Source organism: Nerophis lumbriciformis, linkage group LG07 (genome assembly GCF_033978685.3).
Source record: "Nerophis lumbriciformis linkage group LG07, RoL_Nlum_v2.1, whole genome shotgun sequence".
Lineage (NCBI taxonomy): Eukaryota > Metazoa > Chordata > Actinopteri > Syngnathiformes > Syngnathidae > Nerophis > Nerophis lumbriciformis.
Genome location: NC_084554.2, coordinates 32,347,097 through 32,370,000, shown reverse-complemented (window position 1 = coordinate 32,370,000; position 22,904 = coordinate 32,347,097). Strand labels below are relative to the sequence as shown.

Here is a 22,904-nt window from a genome sequence, read left to right as displayed (position 1 = left end):
AATGTGCTCATTGTAGCCATTAATCCTGACTGTCTCATTTTGATCAAATAAATCAGCACAAATTGTTTTATTCATTCAGGTTAAAGTGTTTTATATATTGTCCTCCTGAGTTAATGTCGCTGATCAATTTACATTTAATATTATTATTAATGAGTTTATTTAATGTTATTTTTCAGTATCAAATGGTTCATGTTCGTCAAAAAATGTTGATAAGTCAAATGAGGATTTTTTTTTAAATTTCAGGCAAATTAATGCACTTTAAATGTTTGCCGGTAGAGACCAAAAAACAATGTTAATGAAGTAAGACACGAGAGAAATTTGAGGGCAAAAACCAAATGATTTAAATGAGTAGTACATAGATAGTTGTTACTTTTGTTTAGTTATTTTGTACTATTGACTTTGTTTTGCTCAAACAATTGTATGCAATAAGAGTAAAATGAACTTGTTTAAATATTGTGTTGATATTATTAAACTGTCAATAGCACTCACCATAAATACATTGAACATTTTACAGTTAATACATGTGATTGGTATAAGCCAATCTCACTCATGGATAATCAGCATCAGAATCGGCATTAAAAATCCCTAATTGGAACATCACTACTATTTGTTTCTATCCTCCTCTAAACTGAATAAAGCACAGTATTTACAAACTTTTTTTCATTCTACTTTTACACATTTACTTATTTTCTCACTTATAAGAAAATGGTAACTTGGTATATGTTAAAAATGTCAGTAACTGTTAAGACATGGAAAAGGGATAGGATCAAATGCCGGTAATTGTTATTATTATAGGATTAAATACATTTGTTTCTTCTTATTAACGTAGCTTGTTAGAAATAAGCTTGATAACAATAACAAATTATAGTTAATTATATTATGTTAAGGGAATAAGCGGTAGAAAATGGATGGATGGATGCTCAGATTTGACCAAATTAGTGTTTAAACATGCCCGCTAAGGTTGTCCCGATACGAATATTTTGGTATTGGTACCGGTACCAAAATGTATTTCGATACTTTTCAAAATAAAGAAGACCACAAAATTTTTCATTGCCTTAATTTTAACATAAAATGTTATGATACATTAAATATATGTTTCTTATTGCAATCAAAGAACAATTTTGGCATTAAATAAGATAGTAAACATACTAGCCAACTTCTCTTTTAGTACCGTATTTTTCGGACTATAAGTCGCAGTTTTTTTTCATAGTTTGGCCGGGCTCCAGTGCGACTTATATATGTTTTTTTCCTTTTTTATAATGCATTTTCGGCAGGTGCGACTTATACTCCGGTGCAACTTATACTCCGAAAAATACGGTAGTAAGCAAGCAAACAAAAGCTCCTAATTTGGCTGCTGACGTATGCAGTAACATATTGTGTCTTTTCTGATTGAATTATTTTGTCAGAATTATGAGGATCAAGCTGGAGAAAATGTATTTAAAATGTCTAACTACACTTTTGTTACAATTAGGGCTGTCAACGTTAATGCATGTGATTAATAAAAATAAATGATCGCGTTATCAAATATGAATAAAGGTTAATCACTTCCGGGTTAAGGCTTAACCCGGAGGACGCGCACATTTGTTACAGGGTCCCACTTCGCTTCAAAACCGAACTTTGGATAAAACTAAGGTAACTTATTGGTATTGCAGCGACAAACGTTTTTATCATCGGCACACATCAAGTTCAAAATACCATCATAAAGCAAAACATGTACTCGAGGATCAGTGTTGCTAATCCTCCCCTTCTTTTGTAAATAGCTACTTGCAACACATCTGGTGATATTGGAGACTTTTTTTGTTTCTTGGAGACAAGCATCATTCGACGGGTGCAGCCAGTCAGTCAACTGGTGCTCTGCTCACGCCGATAGCTACGTGCTAGCATGAATGCTAGCTGCATGCACTTAAATTTTTTATCATACTTATTTTCACCAAGTTTTGAGCAAATCAATGACTTGCAGTTCAGTAAACTATTTAAAAAATGTTCCTGTATGACATTCTGACTACCAAATTGCATTTGTACTCAAATATCGGGGTACTTTCTTCAGCAATTTTTTAAGTACGGTAACAAGTTTAAAATGTGATTAATCTTATTAGTTAAAATGTATTAAAGGGGAACATTATCACCAGACCTATGTAAGCGTCAATATATACCTTGATGTTGCAGAAAAAAGACCATATATTTTTTTAACTGATTTCCGAACTCTAAATGGGCGAATTTTGGCGAATGAAACGCCTTTCTAATATTCGCTCTCGGAGCGATGACGTCTCAACGTGACGTCACATCGGGAAGCAATCCGCCATTTTCTCAAACACCGAGTCAAATCAGTTCTGTTATTTTCCGTTTTTTTGACTGTTTTCCGTACCTTGGAGACATCATGCCTCGTCGGTGTGTTGTCGGAGGGTGTAACAACACGAACAGGGACGAATTCAAGTTGCACCAGTGGCCCAAAGATGCGAAAGTGGCAAGAAATTACACGTTTGTTCCGCACACTTTACCGACGAAAGCTATGCTACGACAGAGATGGCAAGAATGTGTGGATATCCTACGACACTCAAAGCAGATGCATTTCCAACGATAAAGTCAAAGAAATCTGCCGCCAGACCCCCATTGAATCTGCCGGAGTGTGTGAGCAATTCAGGGACAAAGGACCTCGGTAGCACGGCAAGCAATGGCGGCAGTTTGTTCCCGCAGACGAGCGAGCTAAACCCCCTGGATGTCTTGGCTCACACCGTCCCTTATGCCACCGAAGATGATCAAGAGAAGAATATCGACCCTAGCTTCCCTGGCCTGCTGACATCAACTCCAAAACTGGACAGATCAGCTTTCAGGAAAAGAGAGCGGATGAGGGTATGTCTACAGAATATATTAATTGATGAAAATTGGGCTGTCTGCACTCTCAAAGTGCATGTTGTTGCCAAATGTATTTCATATGCTGTAAACCTAGTTCATAGTTTCCTTTAATGCCAAACAAACACATACCAATCGTTGGTTAGAAGGCGATCGCCGAATTCGTCCTCGCTTTCTCCCGTATCGCTGGCTGTCGTGTCGTTTTCGTCGGTTTCGCTTGCATACGGTTCAAACCGATATGGCTCAATAGCTTCAGTTTCTTCTTCAATTTTGTTTTCGCTACCTGCCTCCACACTTCAACCATCCGTTTCAATACATTCGTAATCTGTTGAATCTCTTAAGCCGCTGAAATCCGAGTCTGAATCTGAGCTAATGTCGCTATATCTTGCTGTTCTTTCCGCCATGTTTGTTTGTATTCACTATGTGACGTCACAGGCAAATGGAAGGGTGTTTATAACGATGGTTAAAATCAGGCACTTTGAAGCTTTTTTTTAGGGATATTGCGTGATGGATAACATTTTGAAAAAAACTTCGAAAAATATAATAAGCCACTGGGAACTGATTTTTAATGGTTTTAACCTTTCTGAAATTGTGATAATGTTCCCCTTTAAGTATTTATTCTTCTGTTGTTTGATACTTTGTATAAGTTTTGGGTGATACTACCAATTTTGGTATCAATCCAATACCAAGTGGTCATACATTGGCCATAATTTAAATTCTCCTGGTTCCAGGGTCATGAATAATAGAAAATGACTAAATATTTTGTAATAGTAAAAAAAAGTCAATCTAATCATTGTAGTATAGACAATATACGGCTTCTGTACTTGGTATCGTTCCAATCGATGTCTGTGTAGATCCTCTCATGGCATCTGTTTACATTAAGGAACGCTAGCTTTCTTTTAGCGGTTAGCTATTGTAACCCTACGGCGTGTAGTGAAGCATGATTAGCTATTACTCCTCCTGTAGGGATGATACTTGTAAGAAACATAGTTTATTTGTCGCCATGGAGGCGAGGATTAGTGAGTTAGAAGTAGCTAAAACACTGCCAACTGCGGATGGACGTTAGTCGCGAGCTACCAGTTTTTTGAAGCACCTCTTGCAGAGCGGGGCTTCAGTGTTCATAGCTTCACTTTTATCATTGGTTTTTAAGCCAAAATGCGTCTTAACGTGTCTTTGCTTCTAAGTACTACATACGTGTGCGTTGACTAAACATGCGTATCTGCTCTTTTTACCAGCAACGTCACGGATGTATGAAAAATAGTACCAATATTTTTCAGAAGCAGTATTGTACCGTGTTTAATTTATTAGTCCCATAGTACTTTATTAGTACCGGTATACCCCTAACATCCACACATAAATAATACACATTTTTGTATCAATTAAACAGGTTTGGGTAATTTTATTTTAGAAAAATGTGTTTACCTTCATTTAAACACATGTTAGGCAGATTGTGGCAGTTGAGTTCTCCAAAGTATCCCATTGAGTGAGACCATCAAGTGCTGATTCTTCATAATAAAGAACACTTAAGCTTCTAGTCTCTCCGGCACAAGCGGTGGCTCGTCAGTCTTTCAACGAATCCTTATAGAACGTACTTTTGTTGAGGTTGTGAGCAATCACTTCTTTCCTTTCAGCTTCCTCACATTTCCAGTGCAATAGTGCACAATTTGGTCAGCTAAGACGCTCACTTACATTTCGAGAGTCTTCAGTGTTGTTGTCCAAGTTGGAAATGTTTTGCGGTACGTTCAAAAACTTGCCTATTTGCCACTCATACCCCTGTTTTTTTTAGCAACAGAACCCTCTGTTTATGATGCAGCTTTCAAGCTTTACCAGAGGTCTTCTGGTCGAGACAAGATACAGTCATTGTAGTTCGTGTGATTGGTGCATCTCACACGTTTTGTGAGGAAAGTCGGACTTTCTTCCCAGTCAGCAGCAAACTCCTGAGGTCCGTGATAGAGGGAAACCGCATTTTGTCTCGGTTTTTACTGTAAACATTCAAGAAGATGCCAAAGACCACCAGAAGGCCGCCCCAGATGTACCTGAGTGAGGGAGTTTGGGTGTGGGGTGGGTGACAAATTATTTTATTATTGTAAAGTGCTTTTCAATTTTCTTCTAGTCAGACAGAATTTTCGGTACAACAGATGGAATTTTTACTTGACATGTTTTGACTGTCATTATTGTTAGGTGACTCGAAAATCTCCTTTTTCTCAGACAATATTTAAATGTTTTTTTAATAGTGATTTATTTCTTTTTGTTAAAATAAAAAAACAAATATGCATAAAAATACATTACTTGCAAACAACCTACAAAAATATAAACATTGTGTAATTCTAAAAATATTTTGTTGTATTTACTGTGGTCTTTATTTTGCAACGTCTTTGTCACTTTTCTTTTTTTGCTAACTCTTTGCCCTGATAATGCATTCAAGAAATTGACAGTGAAAGTGAAATTAGACGTTCAGAAAGGGCAATTCGATCATCATCAGGGATAAAGATGGTATCTTGGAACATGTGAAAAGATCTTCTCTATTTAAAAAGACAATGATAACTAAACCGCATAGTGGTCTTATTATTGAGACTCCTGCCTCTAAATCTCTCAGTCCCTTTGAACACCTCTTTAAGGGTGGAAGACAACCTCAGAGACAAAAGTAAGCTCTCTTTTATTTACTATTACTACTAGAACTTACTGCGCAAAGCATTAAGGGCCTGATCTACTAAAGGTTTGCGTATATTAAAACATGTGCAAACTTGATAGCGCACGCAAAGATGATCTTAGTTTGTGCGCAGAGAATTTTGTCTCTTAAATAAGCAAAACAGAGAGCCCAATCCATTTAGCATGTTTGTCTTCATGTATATGCAAAATATATGCTGATTATCAGAACACCCACAATACAGTGTGGAAGGGATGGAAAAAAAAATCCTTTAGCCCTCCGAATGTAATTTATGAAGACTGAAACTGTTCTGCTGCCACTTATTTGCGTCTATATTTACAAGTTTAGAGAGTATGTGAAAAGTGGCACAGTTATGCACAAATAGATGTTAAAAATAAGCCAATTACAATGCAAAATAAAATGAGAGAGAGAAAATCTGCCATTCGAGTGCGTGTCAACATATTTGGACCGTCAGAAATAAAAACAGACATATAGTCTATTCAGCAATATAATTTTATAGTCGCTGGGTGACCTAAAGATTTGATATCATGATTATTTTTCACATTTAAAACCCTTGTGGTCTACATAACATGAAATGCTGGTTCTTTGGTCAACATTTTTGCATAGATTTTGTTTCACAGACCATCTTCAAGTTGCTTTCTAACGTCTCTTCAGAATGCGTCGTTTTGTGGGCGGTCCTATTTACGTGTTCAAGAACTCTCCAGGTCAAGCAAAGCTCTTTGAGTAAACCTCTAACATGTATGGAGATATCCGTTGACGTAGCTAAAGCCAAATACGTCACAATCGTCTCAAATTCCAAACTGTTCATTTGGAACTTTTGGAAGAATGCAAGATTGTTTTACAAACATCTCTGCCATGCCTACATGGTTTGATTTAACATGTTTGTGTTTATGGGGATCCCAGATACACAAAAACAGCAGGCACCAATAGGTAAGAAAAGTTGGAGCATAATAAGACCGCTTCAAGAGGCTGATTAAAACAAATTCAATTGATTCGTTCTGGTGTTTGCTTGCGTTTTTCCATATACGAAACAATGTTTTGCGATATTTTCTTGTGTTTGGATCATTCCAGATGCACCATCAAAACACTGGCGCCTCCCAGAGTGTGCTTTTGGTGTGCTAAAAATATGTTGTGTTGTCCAGTTCGCACTTTGATATCACCCAGAAAAGGTGGTTCATATTATATTTGTCTGCTGCATGTTCCTCGATTTAACGGAACAACACAGGTTGGACCGATCAAGCATATGGTTCCATGTAGGCCTGGGCGATATATCGAGTTTGTAAGATATATCGATATATTTTTAAACAAGATATGAATTAAGAAAATATCGTAATATCGATATAATTTATTTCACATTAAAATTACCAAACGCCGCTTATTTGTTGTGTTCCTTGTTCTCCCCCGCTTCCCACTCCCTGTCATGGGCTACTAAACCCCTCCCCTTCCTCCTTCCGACACGTATAAGAACATCCATGATTGGTCGGTTGTTTACTATGATGAGTCACGATTGGTTAGGGACAGGCCAATCAGAGGCAAGATAGGGCGGATCATCGAACCAGGAAGGGAAATCACAAAGTGCCTGCCTGCAAATGTATTTTTTTATCTGAGTTTGACACATTTTGTATTATTTGCACAGCTTTGTTATTTATTTTACGTATAAATAATATTTTTCTATTTTATTTATGTTATGCAATTCCGTACTACTTAAACAGTTTCTTTTCTCTGCTGTTAATACCCATCTTGACTAACTGGGTTAATAAAAGTGCCACTGACTGTTTACAGTACAGTTGTCTTTCACTTCAATTTCACTGAACATCGCTCAAAAATGAATATCTTTGTATGTATACTTTCACCGAAAAAATATATCGAGATATACTGTACTTTTTCGTCCATATCGCCCAGCCCTATTTCCATGAATGTGGAGAGTCTCCATGGTGACAGCCGATTCAGTAAACGCAAAAACCTCATTTAAATAAGGCGTTTCTGCACCACTTGATATCTATCACGCCACAGTCTTAGTAAATCACCCACCCGCATCCCGCCCACTAATAGTACTCACAATTTTTTACTTTGCGCACAATATCCAGCACTTATTTGGATCTTTGTAGCCCATATTGTTATGTAATAATACCTCTCTGACAGTATTATCTTTTTAAAGGTATAATGTTTTTAAACAGGTTTTGCATTAAATGTAGAAACATTTTGTATCTAAAGGATAAGGGTGTAGTAAAATATATATTTTTTTCTAAATAGATAACTTAAATGCTATATTATACTATATTGTCTGCACAAGACTAGGAGACTGAGGCTCAAGGTACAATCAATGGACTGAGGATATAAAAAAAGAGAAGAGGACTGGAACAAAAATGTGTCCGAAAAATTTCAGTACTTACTGAAAAGTGAAGGGCTTGGTGAAGAACATGAAGGAGAGAATGACCGTCATAGCCTTCCTCCCTGTGGTCACTGCAAATACATAAAACAGGTTTGATTCTTCTGTTCAAGCTTTCAGCAAACTATAAAAGCTGATCTTGTAGCCAGGCTTTATAGTTGCGGAATGCTCTGTTATTTCAAGAAGTCATTACACATATTTGAGAAATGTTGTCAAACTAACCCGTGACTGCAACCAGCGCACCAAACAGCTTAATCAAGGCCAGCACAAAGGATATGCCGAAATAGCCCGTAAGAGAGAAGAAGAACGCATAACCGTATGTCTTCACAGGGTGCTAAAAGGGAAGGGGAAACGATACAATGACACAGAAATACAACAGATTCATGCAGAAAAACCAATCCATGGAAACTCAGAACAGTGCCAGTTTACCTCAGAGCAGAAAGCCGCTGCTGGTCCCAGCCCGCCCACACACAGAAGCCCCATCAATATGTAGACAAAGCCGATAGAGTATGAGTACAGCACCTGTACACACAACAGGTACCACTTCTCATACCAGACAAAACACTCAACAAATAGCACTTTCACAGACTTTAACCATGTACAGCAAGTCATTCTACATACATTCTAAGAACAGTACTGTAAAACAATTTTTGTATCACAGCAAAACATAATATTTTCAGTGCAGCAGGTACACTATGTTTTGCAACATACACACAAATAATTCACGTTTTCATTAAAGTCCTGATCTTTCCAAATTAAATTACAAATATGCATATACGAAAAAAGTAAAAAGTAATGTATATTTTGTAATGTATGTAGCTCAGCAAACATCTTATGCTTTATAAATCTTGAGATTATTTATAAACATTATTATGAATTACTTTTAAATACTGGTAATGGGTCAAATGATACAGAAGCATTTATGCCTAATGAAACAAAAGGAGTGATACTGTGTATCTTGATGCCTCGATGTGTGCGTCACTTTAAGGAAAAAAACGTATCACCATTATAGCTGCTGTGTAATTTGAGAAGAAGTCAGACAAAGTGGCATGTCACATTAGACATAGGTTTTAGTCGCTATCATCGATCTAAGTTGAACTATAAAAAAGGAAAAGTTCCAAAGTGTGGGGTCATTTTAATCTGATTGCGCAAAATAAGTTAAACAATGTCTTCCTGTTTACTATCTGGCTTTTTGGGCAGAGCTGTGTGCATATTAATTTCTGCAAAGCTATTTGTTTAAAAACTAAACAATAAAAACAAATTACATACTTATTTGCAGGTCAAACGTAATGAATGACTTGTATGATCCATCTGACGGAGGATGGCCATTACGAAACGCAGACACAGTATCAGTGCAGTGTCAATACAGGTAGCAAGTGTGCCATACACTCACTGAGGCGTCATTTACCCATCACTATTAAATACCATTTCAGAATTGGAGCCATTATGAAGTTTCATGGCTTTCTCCTGCACGTTTCCAATAGCAGCATCTGCACACAGTGCCATGGATATGAGGACAACACCTGAAGACAGACATCAACAAGGATGTTAGATATACGAGATTGAGCCTCCATATTAAAAAAAATATTACCTGTTACGTTAAAGTTGGGGGCTACTTTGCTGTCGGCGAGCGTGAACCAGATGAGTCCAAGACTCATGCATGCAGCAGCAGACACGTCAGCAACATTATAACGTTTACCTGATCACCACACAGCAAGCAAAAAGTGTAAGGGACGACTCCAACATACTTGTAACCATGTATGAAAACATTGTGATTTGGTAATTAAAAAAACAGGTCTCAACCATAGCTTTAATGTTTTATTAAAAACGTCTTGACTTACCTTGAATAAATACTCCTCCAATCATGACAGGAATGAGTTTACAGCACTTAAAGATGACCTGTGTCGGGTAGTTCAAGTAGCCCAGAGAGGTGTTGGACAGGCCCATGGTGCCCACTGTTAGAAACGCGATGATCATATATGTCTTTCCTGGTATCCTGGAGAATACAACATAAACAAGCGTCTTATCCGCAGCTGTTTGAGCAAAGAATTGTACGCCTGCGATGCGGGTTCAATGCGCTGCACCTTCTGCGTTTATCCGACGTGAGCTGAAGCTCCACGAGTCCAAACATGGAGTAAAAACCGAACTGGATCAGAGTGAGGTACCAACCAAAGGGCTTGAAACCCTCTACAGCAAATATCAGCTCCTAAAGGATGATGTTGAGTAAAAAAAAGTGGTCTTTAGGACACTTGAATTAAAAAATGAATTTAGTATGACTTTTGTTTTCCATTTCATGTCATACCTGAAGATATCCATACACGAGGTAGAAGACAAACACCCCAGCCACACAGATGAAGAACTGCTTGGGCGTGCTGAAGCTGCTGAGGTTGATTCCCAGAACCTTCAGTTCCTCTAAAGACTTTATATGAGGGGACATCACCTCTGTGGATGATGGCATGGATATGGAAATGGGCTTCCGTGTATTGTTGTACCCCACTAGGCCGTATTTGGCACTCATTGTAATTGAGTGTGCTTTTGGCTATATGGATACAAAGACAATGCAAGTCATTACTTTTCAAAGTGTTCTTACTACACCATTTTAACCATGCACACATTTGACTCAAATGATAACGGTTTCCTATTTGACTGAGTTTGAAAGGAAGTACTGTACAACATAAGAAGTGTAAAGGCATGCCATTGCTACCTTAGATTATTAGTTCCAGCATATTTAAATACACAACATGATTACAGTTTACTATTTGACTGGGTTCGAAAGGAAGTACTGTACAACATAAGAGGAACTTTAAAGGCATGCCATTGCTATGTTAGATACTTAGTTCAAACATAATTAAGCCAGGGTAATAATTATTTTAGGCTTTTGAAGATACATCCTGCTTCCGGATCTCGGCTATTAAAACGCTAATGCCCACTTTTCATTAAATCACCCAGTAAAATCTAATAAAATAAATCATTTGCATTATGTGTATGCTAAAGGGATGGTAAAGGGGAACAAAGTGTTCTTTTAAGGCTTTAACTAAGCAAGCAGCAGCAATATTGTTACCTTATACAACACTTCCGGGTGGAATTACGCAGGTTTATACTCCTCTTCTGGTGCTATTCCGGTGAAAAACATCTCTTTAAACATACCAGCGTCTTATTCACTGCTTAAAAGGCATTTATAGGCTATTCGACAATGACAACTTTGTAAAAAAAAGAAGAAGAAGAAGCTCTGATCAGCGTTATCGCTAGCAGGACATTAGCTGCTAGATGCATGCACCGGCAGAGGCAGCCGACAACTTCCGGTTTGGGCTGAGCTCGGAGGCTGTGTTCCTATTGGTCGAGTGGAGCTCACGAATCTGCGGGCAGAAGCAGTAGGTAATTGTATTTTTTTTGTTTAACATTAATAACATGCTCACGGAACTACTTGGTTAATAAATCAAGCAGTGATGATGTTGTTATTCTATTAATAGCACTGACATGTCTGTAATTATCATTTTCAAATTGTGTTTTTCCTGTTAAAATGAAGAAGGCGAAAGTGCTTCCTGTGTACAAAAGCTGTGATAAACATTTGTTTTCAAATTACCGTCCGATTTTATTACTACCCCGACGCTCTAAAATCTTAGAGAGGCTTTTCCAGACCAGATTACAAAAATTAATTGATAAACATAGACTGTTGTGTGATAGCCAATACGGTTTTAGGAAAAAAACATTCCACATGAATGGCTTTAACTGACACCGTTTAATTTATCAAAGATGCACTAGACAACAAACTCTATGCTATTGGCATTTTTATTGACCTAAAAAAGCCTTTGACACATTAAACCACAGTATTCTAATTGACTATCCATACACTTGGGTAAAACGGATTCCATCCTGTTTGGGTCCCTCATCAACCTTAAGAAAGTCAATGACTTCACTATAAAAGTGGGTGACATTGTTATCACCAGGAAGGATGACGTCACCTACCTAGGTTCCATTCGAGAGACTAATCTTTCCTGTGATAAAATGGCGAAGTTGGTAGAGTGGCCGTGCCAGCAATCGGAGGGTTGCTGGTTACTGGGGTTCAATCCCCACCTTCTACCATCCTAGTCATGTCCGTTGTGTCCTTGGGCAAGACACTTCACCCTTGCTCCTGATGGCTGCTGGTTAGCGCCTTGCATGGCAGCTCCCGCCATCAGTGTGTGTAAATGTGGAAATACTGTCAAAGCGCTTTGAGTACCTTGAAGGTAGAAAAGCGCTATATAAGTATAACCCATTTATCATTTATTATAAAATAGCAACCAAGGTAATCAAAAAGGTAAACCAACGAACAAGATTTCTCTACAGAATCTCCTCTCTGGTCAACAAAAGCACCATGAGGATTCTAGCCGGAACTCTCATTCAACCCTTTTTCGATTACGCTTGCACCTCTTGGTACCTTAGCACCTCCAAAACTCTCAAATCTAAACTCCAAACATCCCAGAACAAGCTAGTCAGATTACTTCTAGACCTCCACCCCAGATCCCACCTCACTCCTACCCACTTCTCCAAAGTGGGCTGGCTCAGGGAGGACAGAGTAAAACAACTTGCACTGAGCCTAGTCTATAAAATCCGCTACACCTCCCTGATACCGAAGTACATGTCAAACTACTTCCTTAACGTAAATGACCGCCATAACCACAACACCAGGGGGAGCTCCACTAACCACGTTAAACCCAGATTCCGATCTAACAAAGGTCTTAACTTATTCTCTTTCCATGCCACATCAATATGGAATGCGCTCCCAACAGGTATAAAAGAAAGGGCATCTCTATCCTCCAACTTCAACCCTAAACTAACACCCTCCCCGGATTGTTAATACCGTATTTTCCGCACTATAAGCCGCACCTAAAAACCACAAATTTTCACAAAAGCTGACAGTGCGGCTTATAACCCGGTGCGCCTTATATATGGATTAATATAAATATTTATTTTCATAAAGTTTCGGTCTCGCAACTACGGTAAACAGCCGCCATCTTTTTTCCCCGTAGAAGAGGAAGCGCTTCTTCTTCTATGGTAAGCAACTGCCAAGGTAAGCACCCGCCCCCGTAGAAGAGGAAGCGCTTCTTCTTCTACGGTAAGCAACCACCCGCCCCCGTAGAAGAAGAAGCGCGCGGGTATTACGTTTCATTTCCTTTGTGTGTTTACATCTGTAAAGACCACAAAATGGCTCCTACTAAGCGACACGCGTATAACGCAGAATTTAAACTTACATCACAGATGGTGTCAAAAAACAAGTGAAGCACACAAATACAACACTCGCCGTCATTCCGGGTGGATTAACCAAAGAACTCCAACCGCTCGATATTGGTGTCAACAGGGCATTTAAAGCACGACTGCGAACGGCGTGGGAACAATGGATGACCGAAGGCGAACACACCTTCACTAAGACAGGGAGACAGCGCCGGACGACATACGCCTGGGCGGATATTTCGGTCACAACTGTGGTCCGAGCTTTCCGGAAGGCAGGATTCACAGAACTGCTGGACAACAACAGCGACACTGACTCCGATGACTTCGACGAGACGGAGCCGGCCATTTTGGATCCCGTATTCGCCCAACTTTTTAATTCGGACACCGAAGGAGAAGAATTCGAGGGATTTATGAATGAAGAATAACTTCAGAAAGTGAGCGTTATGTTTATTTTGTGTGTTGTGACATTAACGTTCGAGCAACATTATGTTGCTATTGCTCTGCACTATTTTGAATTTTACTATGTTTGTGATTGCACATTTGCACATTACCGTACATTTTGGGAGTGAACAGAGTTGTTAGAACGCTGGTTTTTAATATATTATTAAAGTTTGACTGACCTATCTGACTGTTTTTTTGACATTCCCTTTAGCGCGGTTAGATGCGGCTTATAACACGGGGCGGCTTATAGGTGGACAAAGTTTTGAAATATGCCGTTCATTGAAGGCGCGGCTTATAACCCAGGGCGGCATATGGTGCGGAAAATACGGTAATCAAATGTAAACAATCAAATGTAGATACTTTTCTTATGCCTTCTGATCTCTCTCTCTCTCTCTATGTCCACTACTTGCTGTACATAGCCTACCAAGTCAGACCTACTCTGTTTCAATATCCATTTCTCTGTTCTCAATTGTTGATGACTGATGATAACAACCAAACCTAACCCCCCTTCACACCCCAAATTGTAAATAATGTAAATAATTCAATGTATACACCCTGATGATTATCTTGTGTGATGACTGTATTATGATGATAGTATTTATGATAGTATATATCTGTATCATGAATCAATTTAAGTGGACCCCGACTTAAACAAGTTGAAAAACTTATTCGGGTGTTACCATTTAGTGGTCAATTGTACGGAATATGTACTTCAATGTGCAACTTACTAATAAAAGTCTCAATCAATCAATCAATCAAACAAACTGCAGACATATGGAGTTAGAGAGACCTCTTTAAAATGGATAAAAAGTTATCTCTCGAACAGAACACAATTTGTACAGATGGGAAATAACATATCAACATACAGATGTATCACTTGTGAGGTCCCTCAGGGGTCAGTCTTGGGACCAGAACTTTTCACATTATATATCAATGACATAGTCAAAGTATCTGACGTCCTAAAATTAGTGTTTGCGGATGAGACAAACATCCTCTGTTCTGGAAAAGATTTAATTCAATTAGTAAACACAGGGAATTGTCAAAAATTAATTTGCGGTTTTTAATAAATAAATTGTCACTAAATCTCTCAAAAACAAACTATATCCTCTCCGGGAGAAGGGGACTGGAAAAAAAACATACACATAGAAGTTAGCGGGACGTTATTTATTAAAGTTATTAAGCAGTGGCACAAACATTCATGTCATTTCAAAACAGAAAGTACAAGATTGTCAGAGACATTTTAAAACAAGCTATTAGTGCACTTTTGTGCATGATGTCACTAAGATGACATATCAAAACAACACTAAATTAAAGTGCACTTTTTGTACAGAACGGCACTATAATAGTTTAAAACAAACAGAGTGCATTTTTGTGCATGATGTCACACAAGATATTTCAATAACTGTCGAATAAAAATGAGCTGCATAATAGGAAATCAAATCACTATGTGGTAAGTTACTGCGGACGTTATCTCATTCTGTTGTTCACTATTTTTTTCATACGGTGTTGATGTGGAAATGGTTGTCTCTGCTTTTTGTTGGTGTGGCACCGGACGGAGACCTTGACATGCAGAGTAAGCACTCTTCATTCTCTCGCGGGTGGCTTTTCAAATGATGCTACATATTAGCAGTAATGCTACTTTTTGACAAATTACGGTTGTCTGTTCGACATATTCCCACTTGAAGCCAAACCACCACCAGACGATGGACCCCGTGCTGTTTTTCTTCGGAATTAATTCTTCCTTCATTTGTTACCAGATTTGCACCTTCTTTCTTTCGTATTACCACTCGCACCACAGCTAACGTTACCCATGCTGCTACCTCTCTGCTCCGCGAGGGCGTATACGTATGTGACGTATGTAAGAATGTGCACTTGCTGCCTGTGAGAATGAGAGACAGGAAAGTGTAGGAAGAGCCTGTAGTGTAATGCCAGCAGCTAAAAGCAACTGCGTGAGAACGTATACTCGAATATCACAATATAGTCATTTTTTATATCGCACAGAGTATATCGATATATCGCCCAGCCTTACCTACAGGGACACTATTGAACCGCTATTTAAGCTCCAGAAAAAGGCAATTAGAATTATACATTATGCCCCATATAGAGCACATACCAATGATCTGTTCATAATAAGTAATTTTCTTAAACTACATTATATAATCCAATACAGTAGCCTTCAAGTTATGTTTATGGCCTCACAAACCTTTCAAATATACAGTCTGTTTTCACTCAGAGATGGTCCACATGAACTCAGGGGTGTCCTGAAATTCAAGCATAACATAGTAAATTCCACATTCAAGGCTCAAACATTATCTATAGCGCTGGTGAAACTGTGGGACAATGTGAGCGGAGAAATTAAACTGTCTTCTAGCCTAAGAATGTTCAACATTGCGGTAAAAAATGTGTTGTTGGGAAACTATCAAAAACATGACTAGTTGTTTGGACTATCTCAACTGTGGGACACAGGTGCAAAATAACTCACTGTGGAATGAGGGACATAACACACCAGACAAGCCTTCAGAAGACGAAAGATACCCAGGCAAGATGGAGCTAATCTCATGGTCGCTCAATGCTATTGACAAAGTGTTTTCCAGCATATGTTATTCTTGTTCTGAAATTGTCATGTATCCATCAAATCTGCTGTTGAAACTTGGACTATATAACCAACATGTATAACATATATAAGTTGATTGTAAATTATGGGCGGGACATGGATAAGAATTCTTGCTTTTTTCCCCCCATATCCCTTTTCGGTGGGTGCCGTTGCATGTCTGTCAAATTACAAAGAGTGATGAAGTGTTGCGGGGGCCAAGCGGTAGAAAGTGGATGGATGGATGGATGAAGTGTTGCTATATACTGTATCTCTGCCGAAATAAATACATTCATTCATTCATTCATTCATTACATCGATATTTTTTATCGTCACAAAATCTTTTTTCCATTTAAAAAAATGTATATTATGTTTAATAAGTCAGGAAATATGTCCCTGGACACAAAAGGATTTTGAATAAGACCAATGTAGGATCCTGTAACTACTGGTATCGGATCGATACTCACATTTGTGGTATCATCCAAAACTAATGTTAAAGTTAAGTTAAAGTACCAATGATTGTCACACACACACTAGGTGTGGTGAAATTTGTCCTCTGCATTTGACCCATCCCCTTGTTCACCCCCTGGGAGGTGAGGGGAGCAGTGGGCAGCAGCGGTGACGCGCCCGGGAATCATTTTTGGTGATTTAACCCCCAATTCCAACCCTTGATGCTGAGTGCCAAGCAGGGAGGCAATGGGTCCCATTTTTTATAGTCTTTGGTATGACTCGGCCGGGGTTTGAACTCACAACCTACCGATCTCAGGGCGGACACTCTAACCACAAGGCCACTGAGTAGGTAAAGTATCAAACAACAGAAAAATAAGTGATTATTACATTTTAACAGAAGAATAGATGGAACATGTTAAAACAGAAAATAACCAGATATTAACAGTAAATGAACAAGTCGAATAATAATCCATTTTCTACCGATTGTCCCTCATAATTTTGACAATTTATTGGATAAGAAATGACACAATATGTTACTGCATACGTCAGCAGCCAAATTAGGAGCCTTTGTTTGTTTACTTACTGTCTCGTAGGTTCAGTATTTCATTTAAGGCCGAAATTATTCTTCGATTGCAATAAGAAATGTTTAATGTACCGTAAGACCTTTTGATGAAATCAAGCCAATAGTGCCAATTTGTGTGGTTCCTTTTAATTAGAAAAGTATTGAAAAATATCTTAATACATTTTGGTACCGGTATCAAAATATTGGTATCGCTACAACCCTACAACAATTGTGTACACTTGTTTTCGTAGAAATACAAAAAAAAGCTTTAATATTTGCTTGTCAGCTTTACTTATTTCAAAGCAAGTTATCCATCAATTTGTACGTAAAGAAAAAAAATCCAGCAATTATGTAATAACATTATAAGGCGAGTATACATATTATATTAATATATTATTCACTTTTACAAGCGACCCACAGAAGGCAGCCATAACTGCGACGTGGCTCTTTATAAAAACAAGTTTGACACTCCTGCATTATAGGATGGAGCTACACTTATGTTTAGATACCAGTTTAGCACATTCATAACACAAAATATAGCTTGTTAAATAACGTAACCTGTGATAATTGTATTTATAAAAAAATGTTCTGCTACTTTGTACATTATGTGTTGTACAACTTGATTAATCGTACAATATTCATATCTCTGCATGACAATGTCTTAACCTTCTCTATTTTGTAAAAAAAACAAAAAAACAAAACAAGCACACTTGTAGAATTTAACATTCCTTTTAAAAAGAATAACACATTTTAAATTAAAACTAATGCAGACAAAACATGCAATAGAATGGAGTACTAACAACTGCAGTACTGTAGCTTAACAAAAAACACAGTTGTAGTTTAATAATCCATCCATTTTCTACCGCTTATTCCCTTCGGGGTAATAATATAAATTAATTTTATTTATAAAGCACTTTACATTTTTAAAAAAAACTCTAAGTGCTACAGTGGCAAGTTAAAAACACACATAAAACATACACTAAAAATACAATATAAACTAACAGTTAAATGAAGTAATGTATTAATAATGTAGACCATTTACCTTGGAGAGTGGACTTTTACAGTATTTCCTTCTAGCTGCGTCTCTGTCAAACACACCATCAGCAGCTTCTTCATACAGTATTTTCATGAATTAATAAATATGTTAACTCGTTATTTTGACAGCTCTCATCAATTTCCAAACAAAAGACAGCAAAACATGTGATGTGCGATACCACTGATTTTCTTTTTGATCCGATACTTAGTAAAATTTAGGCTGGTATTGGCAATACCGATCCGATAGTTTGTGCAAAATATACCTAATGTGAAAAACATTTAAATTTAAAATTAGTGTATTTCCAGTGTTGTTGCTCTTGGGAAATCATCTTCCAACGAAACAATTAATGACGTTATTCAGCACTCAATGCGTTAGTAAATGTATATTTAACTCTGTGTGTAGTTCCTCCAAATAGCCTACAGTAAAAGAATACATACACTTGCTGTTTATAATACTGAGCAACTCATTTTAATCGCCAGGAACTTTCTTAAATAAGCAACTGACAGACCGAATGACTGAGCACAGCAGTGTGCCCTGCTGCACTTGCGTATTACATACTTATTACCGAAGTGGGAAAAAAAGTAGTTCCCACCAATTGCGTTTCATTTAAACACGATTTCCATGATTTAGTTACTTTACTTTGTGTTCCTTGTTATTGATATACATTATCTCATTTAACTTAAGTGTCAAAAGTATCGATATTTAAATACGAGAATCGATATTAGAGCATAAAGATCTAGTATTGGCGGTTTCGATTATTTTATGTACTGCTGCACTTGCGTATTACATACTTATTACCGAAGTGGGAAAACAAGTAGTTCCCACCAATTGCGTTTCATTTAAACACGATTTCCATGATTTAGTTACTTTACTTTGTGTTCCTTGTTATTGATATACATTATCTCATTTAACTTAAGTGTCAAAAGTATCGATATTTAAATACGAGAATCGATATTAGAGCATAAAGATCTAGTATTGGCGGTTTCGATTATTTTATGTATTCATTTATTTTTTGTCCTGTTCAGCTACTCAGGCAAATCACATTGTTGATGTAGATGCCCATATCGGCTGTACAAATTTACTTTACAAAAGATAAGTCTGGTATATTTCTCTTGTTGCCTTACTTGTATTTGACTTTATTAAATGGATTTATATTATTATTTGGTGCAGCTGGGCCGGAGCAGGAGGGGATAGAAAGAGAAAAAAAGGAAGACAGAGGAGGAAATTGTGGGGACAAGAGGGGGATAAGACAAGTAGACAACAACAACAGCAATAAAAATACCAATAGAAATAGCACTATTGATAATGAATAATAACAATAATTACCTCTGTTATCAACAATACAATTGTTTCAAAGCAACAATACATATATGTAATGATAACTTGAAATATAAAAGAAAGCAGATAAATGGAGGGGAAGAAATAGAAACAAACTGTAATAACCTTGTAGATTGTTATAGTAACAATAGGTTAACCTTTGTCAGTGTGCCTTGTGTTACCCAGTTTCCCATAGGGCAGGGGTCGGCAACCTTTACCAGTCAAAGAGCCATTTTGACCAGTTTCACAAATTAAAGAAAACAATGGGAGCCACAAAAATCTTTTGAAATTTAAAATGAATTAACACTGCATACAAAGTTTTTTTTTTGCTTTGTGCTATGTATAAACCAAGGGTCTCAGACACGCGGCCCACACCTTAATATGAAAATTGAATGTCAATGCGGCCCGTAGGTTTTATATGAATGGCGCTTGACAGCGTCATACTTGTCAGCCCTCCCGATTTTACCGGCGGACTACGAATTGCAAGGCGACTGCTCTTCCGAACGTGCCGTGATGGTTCAGTATTTAGCACCCACTACAACCAGCGTACCGGCCCAGCCACACATTGTTTGAGACTTCTGCTTGCTCACGTAAGTGACAGCAAGGCATATTTGGTCAACAACCACACAGGTTACACTGACGGTGGCGGTATAAAAAACTTTAACACTCTTACTAATAATGCGCCACACTGTGAACCCACACCAAACAAGAATGACAAACACATTTCGGGAGAACATCTGCACCGTAACACAACATAAACACAACAGAACAAATACCCAGAATCCCATGCAGCACTAACTCTTCCGGGCTACATTATACACCACCGCTACCAAACCCTGCCCACCTCAACCGACGCACGGGGGGGATGGTGTTGATGTGTGAGGGAGCAGGGTTGGGGTGGGGGCGGGGTTTGGTGGTAGCAGGGGTGTATAATGTAGCCCGGAAGAGTCAGGGCTGCATGGGATTCTGGGTATTTGTTCTGTTGTGTTTATGTTGTGTTAAGGTGCAGATATTTTCCCGAAATGTGTTTTGTCATTCTTGTTTGGTTTTGGTTGAAAGTGTGGCGCATTATTAGTAAGAGTGTTAAAGTTGTTTTATATGGCCACCGTCACAGTGTAACCTGTGTGGCTGTTGACCAAGTATGCATTGCTGTCACTTACGTGTGCAAGCAGAAGATGCATATAACAAAAGGCTGGGCTGGCACGCTGTTTATACAGATTGTAGATGGCGCTAAATGCTGTACCATCATGGCCCGCCCTCATTATAATTATAAGGGTGAAAATCGGAGAATGTAAATCCCGGGAGTTTTCTGCGAGAGGCACTGAAATCCGTAAGTCTCCCGGGAAAATCGGGGGGGTCAGCAAGTATGCAGCTGAGCTGCAGCTGAGCCACATCAGAGCGATCAAAGAGCCGCATGCGGCTCCGGAGCCGCGGGTTGCCGACCCCTGCCATAGAGGAACAACGTTAATATATGTTTGATGAAACGTGATTATATGCATGAGTGTATGCATGCATATATGCCTGCATATGTACTGTATGTGTATATGTAAGTTTCTACAGTGAATGTGCGTGTGGATGTACGAACTTTGAGCGTAGTCACCCAGAGAGCCCAACCCAAACAATCGGTATCGATTATTTAGTACCGATCCGCACACCACTAAGCAAAACACAAGATGTGTTCTCATGCTGCAACATCTATTTCAACCATGTACACTCCTTTTATTTTTGTTCAGCTTTTTTCCCCATCTCCTTCTCCTTACGACTTGTTTCTTTCCTACCTCCCCAGCCAGAGGTTAATGCACTCCAAGAAGGCATTATTTCCTTCTCGGCCCTCCAACAATATAAAAATTCAGAATGGACAGCTCAATCCCTCTTCCATCTCAGATTTGATTGTAATGGTATTGCCTCCTGTCCCTGGGAGGCCCCCTGCCGCCTCGCCAATCGGGCCTTTATGACACTGAATGGCCCGGCTACAATTTTTCCATCTAGTCAAAAAATTCTGTTAATAACTCATTGCGGAATGAGCCGTCTACACTCCGGCCAGGTTGCTCACCCCCAAGCTCGCGTGGGTCACAATGTATTAAAAAAAAAGATGGAAAAGGTTAATTAATCTCTCGAAATTTACAGTCCTCTCCCCAACAAGACAAAAAAAAGTCATATTTACAACCTCGTAGGGAGGAAGTGTTCAGTAATACACCTGACATCTTCACGGTCCAACTTTTCAAGTTCAGCCATTTGTCAAGTGTGATGGATTTATGTAATAAAACCCATTTACGCTTCTCTCCCTCACCGTAGCATCCTATTAAATAATAAAATAATTATTTATTGATTATTCAAAAAGGAACATTTGCGCTGGTAATGGCTTTGCAGCACATTCGCGGACATGCAGTAAATAAAGCAGGCAGAAGGAGCGAAAATGTGAGCGAGTTAGCGAGGAATAAAACCCAGCAAGGAAGGAATGAAATGATGGATCCAATATGCCTTTGAATGCTTTAGATCAGTGTTTTTTTTTTTTACAAAGTTCCACCTCAGAAAACAAGTACCACCATAATGACCAACTTTAAAATACAGTAGCGTAGTAGGCCTAAGTATTCATTAAAAGCAGAGGGTTTATTTCAGAAGTATATTTAAAGATTTTTAGCCATTGTAACATTACACACAGTTTGAACAGTAACGCTGTGTTTGAATATAGGAAAATAAAACACTGTACTTTAATCAAGTGATTCTTCGGTGAACCACTACATGGAGCGCGCGTACCATTAGTGTTACACGTACCACCTCTGCTCTGGATAAAAAGATATTGACATGAGAAAATAGTGATACATGTGATTTTTAAGGTCCTCCTTTGTGCAAAAAGTATTTCTTAATATTGTTCCAACAATGTGTCCTAAGAGCCTGTTTACGAGAAAGACACTATCATTTTCATAAATAAAAGTAGAGACACAAAAACAGCAGTGAGCTTACTAAAAGCACTTTAAAACCCTCTAAATTCCAGCATCTATGCTGTATTTTCACTTAAATCATGAGTCCTTTAGGATTTGAGCCATATGGAGGTCTTCCATAGATATGAACACGTAGATGCCACCTTCAGGCCCGCCAAGTACGTCATCGCGGCTGCCATATTAATTAGAGCTAATGTATGTCTGTATGACTGTATGTGTATGATTTTCTGTATGAATGTCGGAAATGAACTAATACCATAACTATAAACTATGGAACAAACTGGACTTACAACACAAGCAATGCCAAACTATTAATCGATTTAAACGATTATTCAAACATGGGGTCTGGTTCAAATATAGAGATGAGGGTCTTTAATTTGACCTGCTGCTGTAGTCTGTCTCAAAGTGTTAACATGTGCTCAATGTTTCCTTACCATTATTGCTTTGT

The 22,904-nt window shown here is 38.3% G+C and overlaps 1 protein-coding gene across 2 annotated transcripts; it reads right to left on the bottom strand.

The window, feature by feature from the left end:
• Nucleotides 1-4,217: 4,217 nt before the first annotated feature.
• Nucleotides 4,218-11,196, bottom strand: slc35b3 (solute carrier family 35 member B3). 2 transcript variants are annotated; one of them, XM_061965459.1, is made up of 10 exons: nt 10,969-11,196; nt 10,210-10,446; nt 9,992-10,113; nt 9,749-9,903; nt 9,499-9,606; nt 9,333-9,430; nt 8,337-8,429; nt 8,130-8,241; nt 7,912-7,981; nt 4,218-4,886 (listed from the first exon to the last, which is right to left on the bottom strand). In XM_061965459.1, exons 2-10 carry the CDS (start codon nt 10,423-10,425, stop codon nt 4,736-4,738), a joined length of 1,125 nt encoding a protein of 374 aa, XP_061821443.1. In that variant the 5' UTR covers nt 10,426-10,446; nt 10,969-11,196; the 3' UTR covers nt 4,218-4,735. The 2 variants fall into 2 exon arrangements, with proteins under 2 accessions (XP_061821443.1, XP_061821444.1); XM_061965460.1 differs by having other exon boundaries at nt 10,210-10,349.
• Nucleotides 11,197-22,904: the final 11,708 nt, after the last annotated feature.